This window comes from Canis lupus, chromosome 19, assembly GCF_048164855.1.
Source record: "Canis lupus baileyi chromosome 19, mCanLup2.hap1, whole genome shotgun sequence".
Lineage (NCBI taxonomy): Eukaryota > Metazoa > Chordata > Mammalia > Carnivora > Canidae > Canis > Canis lupus.
In genome coordinates this window covers 18,423,629-18,436,802 of record NC_132856.1, presented here as the reverse complement: position 1 = coordinate 18,436,802, position 13,174 = coordinate 18,423,629, and the positions used below count along the sequence as shown (strand labels likewise).

The 13,174-nt window shown below is 33.1% G+C and overlaps 1 protein-coding gene across 12 annotated transcripts in view; it reads left to right on the top strand.

Annotated features, from left to right (window-relative positions):
* Window positions 1-13,174, top strand: part of CHL1 (cell adhesion molecule L1 like) — a 195,456-nt gene that overhangs the window by 108,913 nt on the left and 73,369 nt on the right. For all 12 annotated transcript variants that reach the window (XM_072785357.1, XM_072785358.1, XM_072785347.1 and 9 more), the window contains 2 exons: window positions 8,691-8,876; window positions 12,983-13,088. In XM_072785357.1, coding sequence (XP_072641458.1) covers window positions 8,786-8,876; window positions 12,983-13,088 — 197 coding nt within the window. In that variant the 5' untranslated portion in view covers window positions 8,691-8,785. The remainder of the gene's footprint in view (window positions 1-8,690; window positions 8,877-12,982; window positions 13,089-13,174) is intronic.

Here is a 13,174-nt window from a genome sequence, read left to right as displayed (position 1 = left end):
CTGGAAAACAGTGTGGAGGTTCCTCAAGAAGTTAAAAATAGAGCTACCCTATGACCCAGCAATTGTACTACTGGTTATTTACCCTAAAGATACAGATGTAGTGAAACAACGGACACCTGCATCCCAGGGTTCATAGCAGCAATGTCCACAATAGCCAAACTGTGGGAGGAGCCATGATGTACATTGACAGATGAATGGAGATATATATATATATATACACAAAGCCATCAAAAAAATTAAATCTTGCCATTTGCAATGACATGGATGAAACTGGGGGGTATTAGGTTAAGTGAAATAAGTCAGAGAAAGGCAGTTATCATATGACCTCACTTGTATGTGGAATTTAAGAAACAAAACAGGATTTTAGGGGAAGAGAGGGAAAAATAAAACAAGATGAAATCAGAGAGGGAGACAAACCATAAGAGACTCTTAATCATAAGAAACAAACTGAGGGTGCTGGAGGGGAGGGGAGTGGGGGGACGGGGTAACTGGGTGATGGACATTAAGGAGGGCATGTGATGTAATGAGCACTGGGTTATTATATTAAGACTAATGAATCACTTCTACCTCTGAAACTAATAATAAATTATATGTTAATTAATTGAATTGAAATTTAAAAAATGACATGGCCTTAAAAATTTTACATGAGGTCAAATTAAAAAAAACGTAGTTGTTGTAAACAAACATTATATATAATTTATTATGCTTTTTAAAAAAATTCCAAATTTCTTGCTTTTAATTTTTATCATTGATTTCCAAACTCAATGAAACATTTTCACATGTGTTTGTATTACTGGTCTATTAAAAAGGAATAAAGAAAAGAGCTTTTAATTTGTCTGGAAGTACTCCATTTCCTTTTTGAATTTTTTTATACTGAGCCAAGTTGAAATATATAAGGAATAAATAAAGAGGAAGTAAATAGAGGGAATATTACTTAATGACAGGAGAAAAGTAGAGAATGAGAAAAGAAATTCTACAAATTGAGCTTTGATCTAATTGCCAGCTGGATATCAATAGTTTATTTGTCAAAACTGTTCACAATCTTCTGTAATTATAGGTATTATGAAGTGGGGCTGGGAACAAGAAAAAGAAAAAGGATCCAAGAGGATGCTTTCTGTAAGAACTCATTTCCTGAAGTTAATCTTTGATTATACTTCAGAAATCTCTTATAGTCTCTTTCTCCCATATATTGCAGTTCTTAAGTTTTAGACAGTTTGTTGTTTGATAATTTTAGATGAGAATGTAATCCATGAATCCTTTCTTTCAAATTAGAAGTGATGGGACCTTCCTGGTTGAGACAATTTTGAATGGTAAAGTTTTAGATTATTTAGTCTCAGGATTTTTTTTATCCCTGAAAATAATGTTCCATTAGAGTATTTTAACTTATTTTCCTAGGAAATATTCATTAAGATCTGATGGAATTAATCAGTAGAAAATTTTCCATAGTTGCTTCATATATTTCTTATTTGATTAATTTGATGTATTTTATTATAGTTTTATTCTGATGGTCAATACACATCTTTAAATCTTGAAAATTATTTTTTTTTCCAAATAGTTATCATTATAATAATTAAGAACAGTGATTCCAGAAACAGATTCCATTGTTTCTAGATTGACTTCCATTCCATTTAAGTTCAACTCAACATTTTATTTGTAAGACTTTGGGCATTTTGTGTCCCAGTTTCCCTATATTTAAATGGATCTCAATTGTTATGATATTAAACCTACATCATGAAGATGTGAGAATTAAACAAATTTTTCACAATGAAAAGCAATTATGGCACATAGAAATAGCTCAATAAATGTTAAAGGCTGATAACTATCACTGTTGATATTTCAGTTGTTATTTGTTGATGATGACTCATAAAGAAGTTTCTTCCACATGTGAATTTTGGTAAAAGTTACACACACACAAACACACAGAGAATTTCATAGTCAGAAAAGTTTATGAAATCCTAAATTAAGTAAATTTGTCTGCCTTTATATGCTAGTGTGCACTGAAAAATTTTCAAAGCTGCATAGAATAGTGTGTATAGCCTATCCCTGGCTTATTGACCACACAGCCTTTTTTAACTTACAGTTGAGTAGTGGAGACCCTTCAGGTAGGGCACTTCTTCATTGGGCAGGACTGTGCTGAACACTCGGGGTCATTTAGGGTCTCTGGTTCCTGCATTCCTGCATAGCAAATGCTAGTAGCACTCTCTAGACATTAAGACAACACAAACTGCCCCCACATAATACAAACATCAGCTATGGGGAGAGATACTACCCTCGTTGGGATCCAGTGGTTTGGGGGAATGCAAACAGGTTTTGCTTTCTTGTTAACTGGTCATCTGGAGTTCTCTAAGAATGAAGCTGATGGAATGCTTTTGGTGACCAAAAACTCCATAAAAGATTTGAAAGGTGATTAAACAGATTTATATATATGTAAAAATTAACTTCACATAAATTTTGTGTGTTTTGTACATCTGTGTTTTCCTCAATTAAAAAAAAATTCCTTGGATGACCATCATTGGTATGTAAGGTGTGTTAGAAATGATTCAGAATTTGCCTTATATGTTGGGATGTGAGATCATTTTCTTCATCCCTGCAGTCAAGTGATCTTGAGTTTTGGTGTGTTTTTTTTCTTTCTTTCTTTCTCTCCATTATAAAATAATTCGAATTAGATGTCATTGCAGCTTGCTACTTGGTAAGAATTTAAGATTCATAGGTAAATGAAGGGCAAAACAAACAAAATATTGATTATATTCAGTTATATTCCTATCAGAGCTCAACCACACTATATTGTGCTATTTAGTTAAATAAATGGTATTATTAATAATATTACTTTATCCAACATAATTATTAATTAAAGCTGACATTCTCCCAATAAAATCAATTTGCTTATAATAAAAATCTACATTTCTTTGATCTTCTGCAGGGAGGATAAATTAACACTCTAAGCAATTCTTTTGTCTTGTCACTTGGTGACATGAAACAGAGTTTTAATGGATATGGCCATAACATACAATATTTCCTTTGTTTTCAGAGGGAAAAGCCATTAACAGTTATTTCAGGATTACTGTGTTTATGACACTTGTAAATTGATTTATGGTATTAGCCAAGTAGACGATTGAACAAAAGCCTTTGAATTTCTTTGTGTTTATCCTTTCTCAGTTTCCAGGTGTTGAGTGATTCAGATCACACTTCAGGCTTATGGAAATGTGCTGGACTTCATCCCCATAAGACCTAATTCTTGAATCAAGGGAATAGTTTACACTAGCTTGACAATCGCATGAAAAGGAGTTTTATAAAGGGACAGCCGAGGTCAGAGGGAAGTGAAGGTGACATCTATCCCATCATGAAAATGTCAAATAGCCTTATATAAGACACTTGCTCTTTGCAGCTTAGTGATTCTTAAGTCCTTTTAGTGTGAAGAGAAAATAAAATTTAACAATTTCAAGTTATAGCACTGTCCCAGACTATTACACAAATCCATTGAGTTATTTTTAAAACTACAATTTGGATGTCAGTGTCATAATATATCCTTTCCTGCTGACTATAATAAAAGTTGCTGATCTATTTCAAGCTTCCTGAGTAGAAAAATGTTGTTTAATGATTTAGCACGCATGAAGTTAATTCCAATCTCTAGAATTCATAGTGGCTGAAACAACTTAATGCTGTTTCTTACTGAACAGGAATGTCAACACAGCACTTTTTGGGGGGCTGTTTACATTCCATGCCTTCTTTAGAAATGGCAGATGGCCTGTCGCTGACATGGCTACTTTGTGTAAGCTGCTGCCATGGAAATGAGAGTTTTAAAAATAGTGATCCTAAGAGTTGCTTTTTTTTTTTTTTTCTTTAGAGTTGCCTTGTTATATTTTCTCTTGAGAAATTTGACTTCAAAATGTTTGTGAATAATTATTGACAGAAGATGCCAAGGGTGTGAAAAATATCACTAAGATGAAATTTACTATCCCAGACTATCTACCTTTTTAAGCTGCTTTTGGTCCATTCACTACACCATCAAATTTTATTCTTTTTACAGTAAAGTAATACTCTCTTTATTTTTGAATTCAGAAATAATGTATTTGTGGTAATCTACAAATTATTTAAAGGGAAAAAAAAAGATTTGTAATACAATGAAACCATTAGAAAACCATAGTGTCAAATGTTTTGAGTCACTATGACAGCATTACTGTCAAGTATAAAAAACAAGTGGTTATTAGGAATGATTATTATCCAGAATATATCAACAATAGCAGGAGACCTTTACACTTACTTTAAAATAATGTGTGTTTCTGTTCGATTTAGAGGCACAGCATGTATACATAAATATAAATAATAGTCCAAAGTGACTGTGTACTCTTACCGTATTTTATGCTTTTTTGCCTTTCTGTACTCTATTAATGGAATTTAACAGAATCTAATGAAAACATTGTATAAAATCAGTGAATTAAGTATCAAAGCATGCCATCCAGAGGATGTACTATGGCTACCCAGGTTTAAGTAATTACTGTAAGTTGGGCTTATATTTCTTCCAAAAACATAAAGGAACAAATATTGCATTTAATTATGGACTTGTGCTGGATATGTAGAACACATACACTTTACATTCAAAGGGACCTCAAATTTTCTGAATATAGTTTAAACAGAAGAGGTCTGATAGCATGGTAGCCTTAAGAGAGACCTTCTGTTTTTTATTAAAGGTATACCAGGAGGTGCTGTCCACCTTTTGCTAAAGGAGTCTCCTTATCATACTGGATTATTTAGGCTTTTTTCTGATTTCAGCAGACTGAATTGCTACATTATAAATGTCTTTCTTATGAAAATGTTCAAACATAACTGAAGATACAGACGGTAGTATAAAGAATCTCCATATGTATCTATTATACAGCTACCACAATTATCAATATGGTAGGAATGCTTTTATTCTTTTCTTCCTATATCATTTAGCTATTTCTACATTTCGAATCATACTAAAGCAGATTGCTTTAACACAAGAAACATTTACTGTTGTTCCTAAGTCTACTGTGTTTTTAGGTGCATAGAGTAGGAAAAATATCTTTTCTCCTTCTATCCTTCTAGGTTCTTAGCTGGGTCTCTGTAGCAGAAGATAGGATGGTGTGAGAAAACCATACAAATCTATTTAATGTAAGTTTTATGTGACACAGTAGTCTTCAGAAGGAAATGAAGACCCGAAGAAGCATTTTTATGCTGGATTTTATGAAGAGCAGAAAGTTGTGGAAAATGTAATAGAACAAAAGGGGCCTGGGCTAAGTTTACTCAGCATGGAAACCCTAGAAAGACCTGCTTTTTTGGATGCATCTCAGTGTCCTTCCATCTTCAGAGATAAGAATGCTCCTTATCTCTGGTCTAAGGAAAGCATCTATCACAGGAGGATTTTAGACCTACTTCAGAAGAAGGTCAGGGTCCTTCTAGTGCCTGCCATTTCTAAAATTTCCCCAGCTTAACATATATCATATACCATGGCATGGTGTTTGGGGGTGGTGACCCTGAAACTTGTCAGATGGTTCTGCTGATTCTAAGCAGTCTGGACTAATGTGGGTCAGGCTGGCTCTTACGCCTGTGTTCAGCTGGCAGGTTGTCTGGGACTGGCTCTTCTAGAATGGCTGCCCTTTAATGTTTGGTGGTTGCTTGCCTACTGGATTATAGGCGGTGATGAAGTAATGTCTCTCATCTTTCAGCAGGCTAGCTGAGTGAAAACTGAGCAGGGTTTTAGAAAGAGAAAGAGAGACAGAGAGCAAAAATGTGCAATTCTTGAGGCCTAAGCTCAGACATCATTTTGTTGATCAAAGTCCAGCCAGATTCCAGAAGTGAGGAAATTGCTTCTTAGTGGGAGAACCTGTAAAGTTATATGCAAAGCACATGGAGACAAAGAGGTGAGAAGAAGTGAAGACTTTTGTCATCAATCTACACATCCCCCACCTTTAAAAAAAATAGAGTATTTTAAAACAGTATCATTTCACCACTAAATAGTGAACTAGCTTTTATTTTTCATTGGATTCTGTAACTATATTAGAATACGTACAAATTAACCATATTCTTTTGATCAGAATATTATTACTGGAGGCTTTACTCTACTTATTTATCAGTAACAACAAAATCATCATCACTGTCACTATTAGTAGTAAATTTCATTTCTTCTTCTGTGCTAACCATGCATTACCTCACTTAACCTTCTTAAGTGCACTATAGGACTGAACTACTCTATTCCTTTGTAGAAATGAGCAAGAGAGGTTGGATAAACTTCCCAAGGCCGCATGGTAGTAAGTGATGGCTTTGAACCTATGATATTCTGTCTTATTTTTCATGTTCTTATGCGTTATGTATCACTGTCTTCTGTTCGCTGACCTGTGGGCTCTAGCATCTTTGCATGTACTTGGAAGTCCAGGTAAAATAGATGAAGGATAAGCCAACTCTCTTTTCTATTTCTTAAAGCAGAAGATGAATTTAAGTTAAGGGAATACATTGTTTCTAGACTTACTCCAGCAGAGCTATTTTCAAAACATCAGAGGGATCTTTGAGGTCATTTTATAGTATTAGTGATATATGCATATTAGACAATATTATTTGGGAGAATAACATACATGCCTGTCCATGTTTCTGTTGTGTCTCAGAAGCAGTGTGTTCCTAATCCTTACCATACTATCACACTAGACAAGCTAAGGCTTGGGTCAATTGGAAAGGGTCAATTGTATATGATACTATCTGTTTTCTTTTGAGTTAGATGTCACAGATGGTTTTCTTCTTTCCAAGGATGAGCTAGGATAGAAGGAAGATTAAATCCATGAAAATTCATTGATTCTTTTTTTAATCTGAGTTAATGTCATTAACATAAGCAATCAGACATCAGCTTTATGTGACTAGGTCTCAAAATATTTTAGTGTTATTTTGTACTTGCCTTGCTGTCATTTCCATCCTAAGTTCCGATAATTGCTTTTATCTTTGAGGTCTGGTGTGAGGCATTATATTCGTATTCTTTGAAGAAAGATAAATGGGAATATAATTTTATTGCTACCTTACTGTTGCAAAACAGAATTACTAAACAGTATGCCCTTTTGCATTCTGACAATGAAATTATGACTGACATTCCCTTTTTAATATGAAAGCTATTTTGGAGCTATCAACATCACCTAATGGAGTCTTGCTTGCAAGGAGTCACATTTTAACTTCCAGTGACTTTTATGTAACAGCCTCCTAACATATAAGTCTCAGGTAAATTGAAGCTAATCCCTGCAGGAGAATAGGTCAGACATAGAATTAACCATTCCATATTCTGGAAACTGTTGGTGTCATCAATGTTATGTCTCTTAATTTATAACCTTATTTTAAGCCAGGGGTTCAATGTGGCATCCTTTTATGGGAAAGAATTTCTCTCATCAAGACCATGTAGTTAAGACCATTAAAATTCCTAAGTCAGATCATCACTATTGAACAATTCATGTCTGCAAGCTATTTTACTATGGCAATTGTAGTAACCATTGAATCACTACCCTAAATCAAGAGATTAATTTTAATTGAGTCTGTAGTCACTTACTGAGCTATCTAGTGTTTGTATTTTCTATTTCACTATAGTTTGATGTATGAATCTGGAAATATGGTCACCTAAAAGCATCGTATTTTTCAAAGTCTTTCTCCTAACAAATAGAAGACAGGATCATTAAACAAATTTATGAAATGCCCTTAAAGAAATCAGTATTAAATATCAATGGGACAGAATATTAAGTAATAGATTACAGGTAAAGGATGACATATAACTATAAATAATGAATTGAAATGACTATTATCAAAGTGTTTCAAGAACAGAGAAGGGGAACTCCTAGGTGGTTCAGTTGGTTAAGCATCTGCCTTTGGCTCAGGTGATGATCTCAGGGTCCTGGGATCAAGCCTTGCCTCAGCCTCGCTGTTCAGCAGAGAATCTGCTTCTCCCTCTCTACCCCTCCTGGCTCGTGTCTTTTTCTCTTTCTCTCTCTCTCTCAAATGAAATAAATAAAATCTTTAAAAGAGAGAAAGAGAAGGAAAAAGAAAGTTCAAAGGAAAGATATTAATATTTTCTTCTGATTTTTCATCTTAGAATTCTCTTTATGGTTCAGTATCTCCCAACTGTGTATAAATGTGCAAAATTCAATTACTGTAGTTAAGCAATGTTCTGATTTTTATAAGTAATTTTTCCACACTTTGTTTTGTTGATTCGAATAATTTATTTTATCAAGAAAATATGTGTCAACGCAATGGAACATTTGAAAATATTTTTAATTACCAACGTAAGTTATTTTTCATTTAGGGAAATTTTCTAAGCCACACAAAGATAATTTTTTCCCAATTCCCATTTTTTATAGATGAGTCAATTGAGATCAGAGAAAGCAGAGTAAAGCCATTGCTCTAATTCAACATTTTGTGGGGGAAGAAGCAGGGAATGGGATTATTTTTCTTTATGATCCATACAGAACTTTTCTCAAAATAAAATATAAATAGCATTTTTGTCTCTTTATATTCTCAATATTATAAAAAATAGCAGAACAGCAGGCTTAGTTACTATTTTTAAATGTATAGTATTTTATACATATATGAAAAATGCCAAAGCATAATCTCTCCAAATAAAAGTTGAAGTTCAGAGTATATGAACTTAAAGTATATGTCATTTTGTTTTTCTTTCTTTTTTTCTTTCTTTTTTTTTTTTTTTTTAGTTTCCAGGTGTACTACGTTCTTCTCAGCTTTAAACCAAAAGTAGGAGGAGACATTACAATTTATTCTTCCTGAGTTGCCTCCATCCTGAAGAGCAATGGAGATGCTGTTGGGTGGAAGAGGATTAATCTTATCTCTAATTTGTTCCCTGTTAAAATTCTCCACAGCCATGGAAATACCACTTTCAGGTAAAAATGACAGCATTTAATACCTACTTTATGGAATTTCATTATATGTGTTTTAATTTTTAAGTAGAATACTTGTAGATTGAGGATGTGATTTTTCTACCATATTTCTATTTATTTTCCAGCAGTCTATCATCAGAATTCATGATTGCCTTTTAAAAAATGTGGATGTCTTCTATTTGACTACTTGCTATAATTATTTTGCAGCTCAGGCTTTTTGCCTCTTATGCAAACTGAACATATAACAGGAAACATGACCTATAGATCAGGTGTTTTGCCATATAAAATATTCTTCAGTATTACCAACAGCTGTTACTTTTATGTACTTCATTGGTTTATTTTATGAAGTGTTATGATTCAGAAATTAATAGTTTAAACCAATTATGATAAAAAGGAACTGAATAATTTTGTATCTTTTTCAAAATGATTGTATATTTAAAAATGAAAACAATGAATTAAGAAAATATTAAAAAACCATTATTATACAACTGAAATATAAGATAACTATTCTGAAAATCTAAGCATTCCATAGCATGAGTTTATATCAAGAGGCTATTCAATGGTTTGATGGAAGTATATATCTTTACATACCTAAAAAATAACAGACAAAAAATGATACATTTACAAATGCAGTTTATGTAATACTGCACCAGCTTTGTAATGTAGATTTGGAGAATTTGTGTTATAAGGAGAGGGGATGTAAAATACCCTTGAAACGTTATTTAGATATTTTTTTCCATATGCTTCCTCTATTATCCCTGCTGTCTTTATCATATGTAATTTGGAGACTTATAATACAAGAGGCATTGCTTGTTTATTTGAATCTTAGCACTGGAAATGACCTTTGCACATTATCTAGGCTCTAGACAATTAGACTTGAGCTTAGCAAGTTAAATAAACATTAAGAGAAGTGCTAACTCTGAACTTAAATAATTCTTCTGAAGTACTTTATCTGAATGTGAATAGAAAAGGCAGTTAAGTCTCTGACTATATAGTATAATGTGTTTTTAAGCCATTATTCTGAGGGCCACCTTAAATTACTTCACATAGCAGTTTCACATCATACACTTTGGGCAGCCCTGCCCTTTAGTTCAGCCCTAAGTGAGAATCCCTTTCCATTGTCCTTGACAGATAGTCATGTTACTCTTTGAATATTTTTACTTCTTAAGGAATTCTATCTTATTTGTAGATGTACAGATTTAAAGTTCTCTTTAAATCAAGCTGAAATCTCCTAGCCTACCCACAATATAGATCAACCTAGTTGTAGACATTCAGGTCAAGAGCTGGAAATAATTCATCTTCAGTAGATTCTTTTGGTTTGAGTGTGCAGTACCAAATTAAGAGCAAAGTTCTTGGTGATACTTGTGGAAAAGGGGCTAATAATCTTACATTCCCCCTCCCATAGCAACAAAGATGCACTGGGATTCCTGATCTGATTCCTGACCATATTCTCTTAGAATATACGTTTTCTTTCCATCTTTTCTCATTTAGGTCATCAGTGGTAAAGAATTTGAAAGTTTATATTAATCCATGGCACACATTTTTATTCTGGCTGTCTCAATTACTTATGTACTTTCATGCTGCAATGTCCTTAGACAACAATTGTTATGAAATATTAATGACATGTTTTCAGAACAACTGAATATTATCCATTTATTTCAGTACTCTGGAGCACTCACTAGCAAATGCAACTAAGGCAGGTATCCAATTTGAATGTCAAGGAGTCTGGTGTGTTAGTAATTGGCCTAATTATGGAGGAAAAGATTTATAATGTAGAATATATATTCTTATAAACACTCAAAGGTTATTAGTTCCATTCCCTGAGTAATTAGTTATTGCCGAGACTTTACAACCTTAGCAAATTTAAGGAAGAGTAATGTTCTAATAAACAAGTTGTTCACAAGTTATTAGCTGATATCCTAGGGACTGTTGCTATTGTGCATTATCCTTCACCTTTTATAACTGTAATAAAATTTAAATAACATGAATTTGCAATAAGCTCAAGACTTGCTGTACTTAGAAATGTAGATATCAGAAATAAGGTAAATGTGCATGAAGGTATGGATGTGTTCTATGCATGTTCTTAAAGTGTTTGTGAATATCCCATGGATAAAGACTGAACTTGGACTAATGTACCTAAACTAGGAAAACTCAATGATCAGATTCATCAAGCCAATTTTTTTTTTTAGAATTGGAAAGAGCTTTAAGTTACTATTCTGGCTATCAATGCTTAAAATGTGACCATGGACCTCTCAGGGTCCATGAAACAGTATTTTTTTTCTAAATGATTATTATATGTTACAAAATTATACATGGTTAAAAAGAAGCCATGGATAGGAGCACCTAGCTGGCTTAGTTGGTAGAGCAACTCTTGATTTCAGGATTGAGTTTGAGCCCTGCATTGCATGGTAATGATTACTTAAAGAAATTATTTATTTTATGTCTTAAAAAAGATTTTATTTATTCATAAGAAATACCGAGAGAAAGGCAGAGACATAAGCAGAGGGAGAAGCAGGCTCTCTGTGGGGAACCCGATGTGGGTCTGGATCCCAAGACCTCAGGATCACGCCCTGAGCCAAAAGCAGATGCTCAACCACTGAGCCCCCCAGGTGCCCCAAAATAAGATCTTTAAAAATAACACTATGGGTAAAACATTTTAGTAAAATAGAATATGAAAAATTCATTGATATGATTTCAGATTCCAAACTGTAATAAAGAAACTACTGCTATTATAGTTTGAGAAACTACCACTTGTTGAGTTTTGGTGTATCATCAGAAAGGATGATAAAATATCTCACCCTTTTTCAAATACATACCTGTGTAAAGCTAGATTTTCTTCATATATTTAAGAAGAACAACTTTTGGAACAGATTAAATGTGTAGATGTGAGAATCCAGCTGCCTTCTATGAAGATATTAGAAATTTGCTATGATGTAAAAAAATGCCACTGTTCTCATATTTTGTGTTCTTGATAAAATAGATATTTTAACAAAGAAGGCTATTTAAAATGGATTAATACATGTTTTTCGAAGGTTTCTCAGTTTTTGCACAATTCAATTAAAAAATGGGTGGAAGACATGAACAGACATTCTCTAAAGACTTAGAGATGGCCAACAGACACATAAAACAGTGCTCAACATCACTAATTATTGGGGAAATGCAAATTAAAACCACAATGAGTTATCACTTCATATCTGTCAGAATGGCTAAAATTCAAAACTGAAGAAACAACACATGTTGGCTGCGGAGAAAAAAGAACCCTTGTATGCGATTGTTGGGAATGCAATCTTATGCAGCCACTGTGGAAAACAGTATGGAGTTTCCTCAAAAAAGTCAAAAATATAATTACTATATGATCCAGCAACTCCACTATTGGGTATTTACCCAAAAAGTACAATAACACTAATTAGAAAAGATATATGCACCCCTGTGTTTATTGCTGCCAAATTATGGAAACACCCCAAAGTGTCCATTGATAGGTGAATGAAGAATTTATATATATATATTGTATACACACACACACACACATATACACAATAGTATATTATTCAGCCAAAAAGAGTGAAATCTTGCCATTTATAATGACATAGATGGTTCTGGAGGTTATAGGCTAAGTGAAAGAAGTCAATCAGAGAAAAACAAATACCATATGATATCACACATATGTAGAATTTAAGAAAGAAAACAAAGAAAAAAAGAGACAAACCAAAACATAGACTCTTAACCATAGAGAACAAATGAATGGTTACCAGATGAGTGATGGGTGGGGGGATGAGTAAAATAGATGAAGAGAATTAAGAGTACACTTATCACGAACACTGAGTATTGCAAAGAATTGTTGAATCATTATATTGTACACCTGAAACTAATAAGCACTGTATGTTGACTACACTGGCATAAAAAACATGACCCAAGGGCAAACCTCAAAAATTAATTAATAAAATACATTTTTCAAAGACAAAGTCAGATTTGTTCTGTAATTTTCACTTTTTTATAGTTCTTTTATGTATCAATATAGAGAGCATGTTTCAAGTGTTTCTATTATGGCTAAATTAAACTCACCTAGTTTTTGTAGATCATATTCTTTAAATACATATTTTGATATTTAGTTCAGCAGGTTCCAACAATTGTAAAACAGTCAAAAGTGCAAGTTGCCTTTCCCTTTGATGAATATTTTCAAATTGAATGTGAAGCTAAAGGAAATCCAGAACCAACGTGAGTATTCTTTCAAATGAAATAATTGTTTAAATATATGTAATCTTTTAAAAATTTCTTTGTACTCTATTATAAGCTTGTGGAAC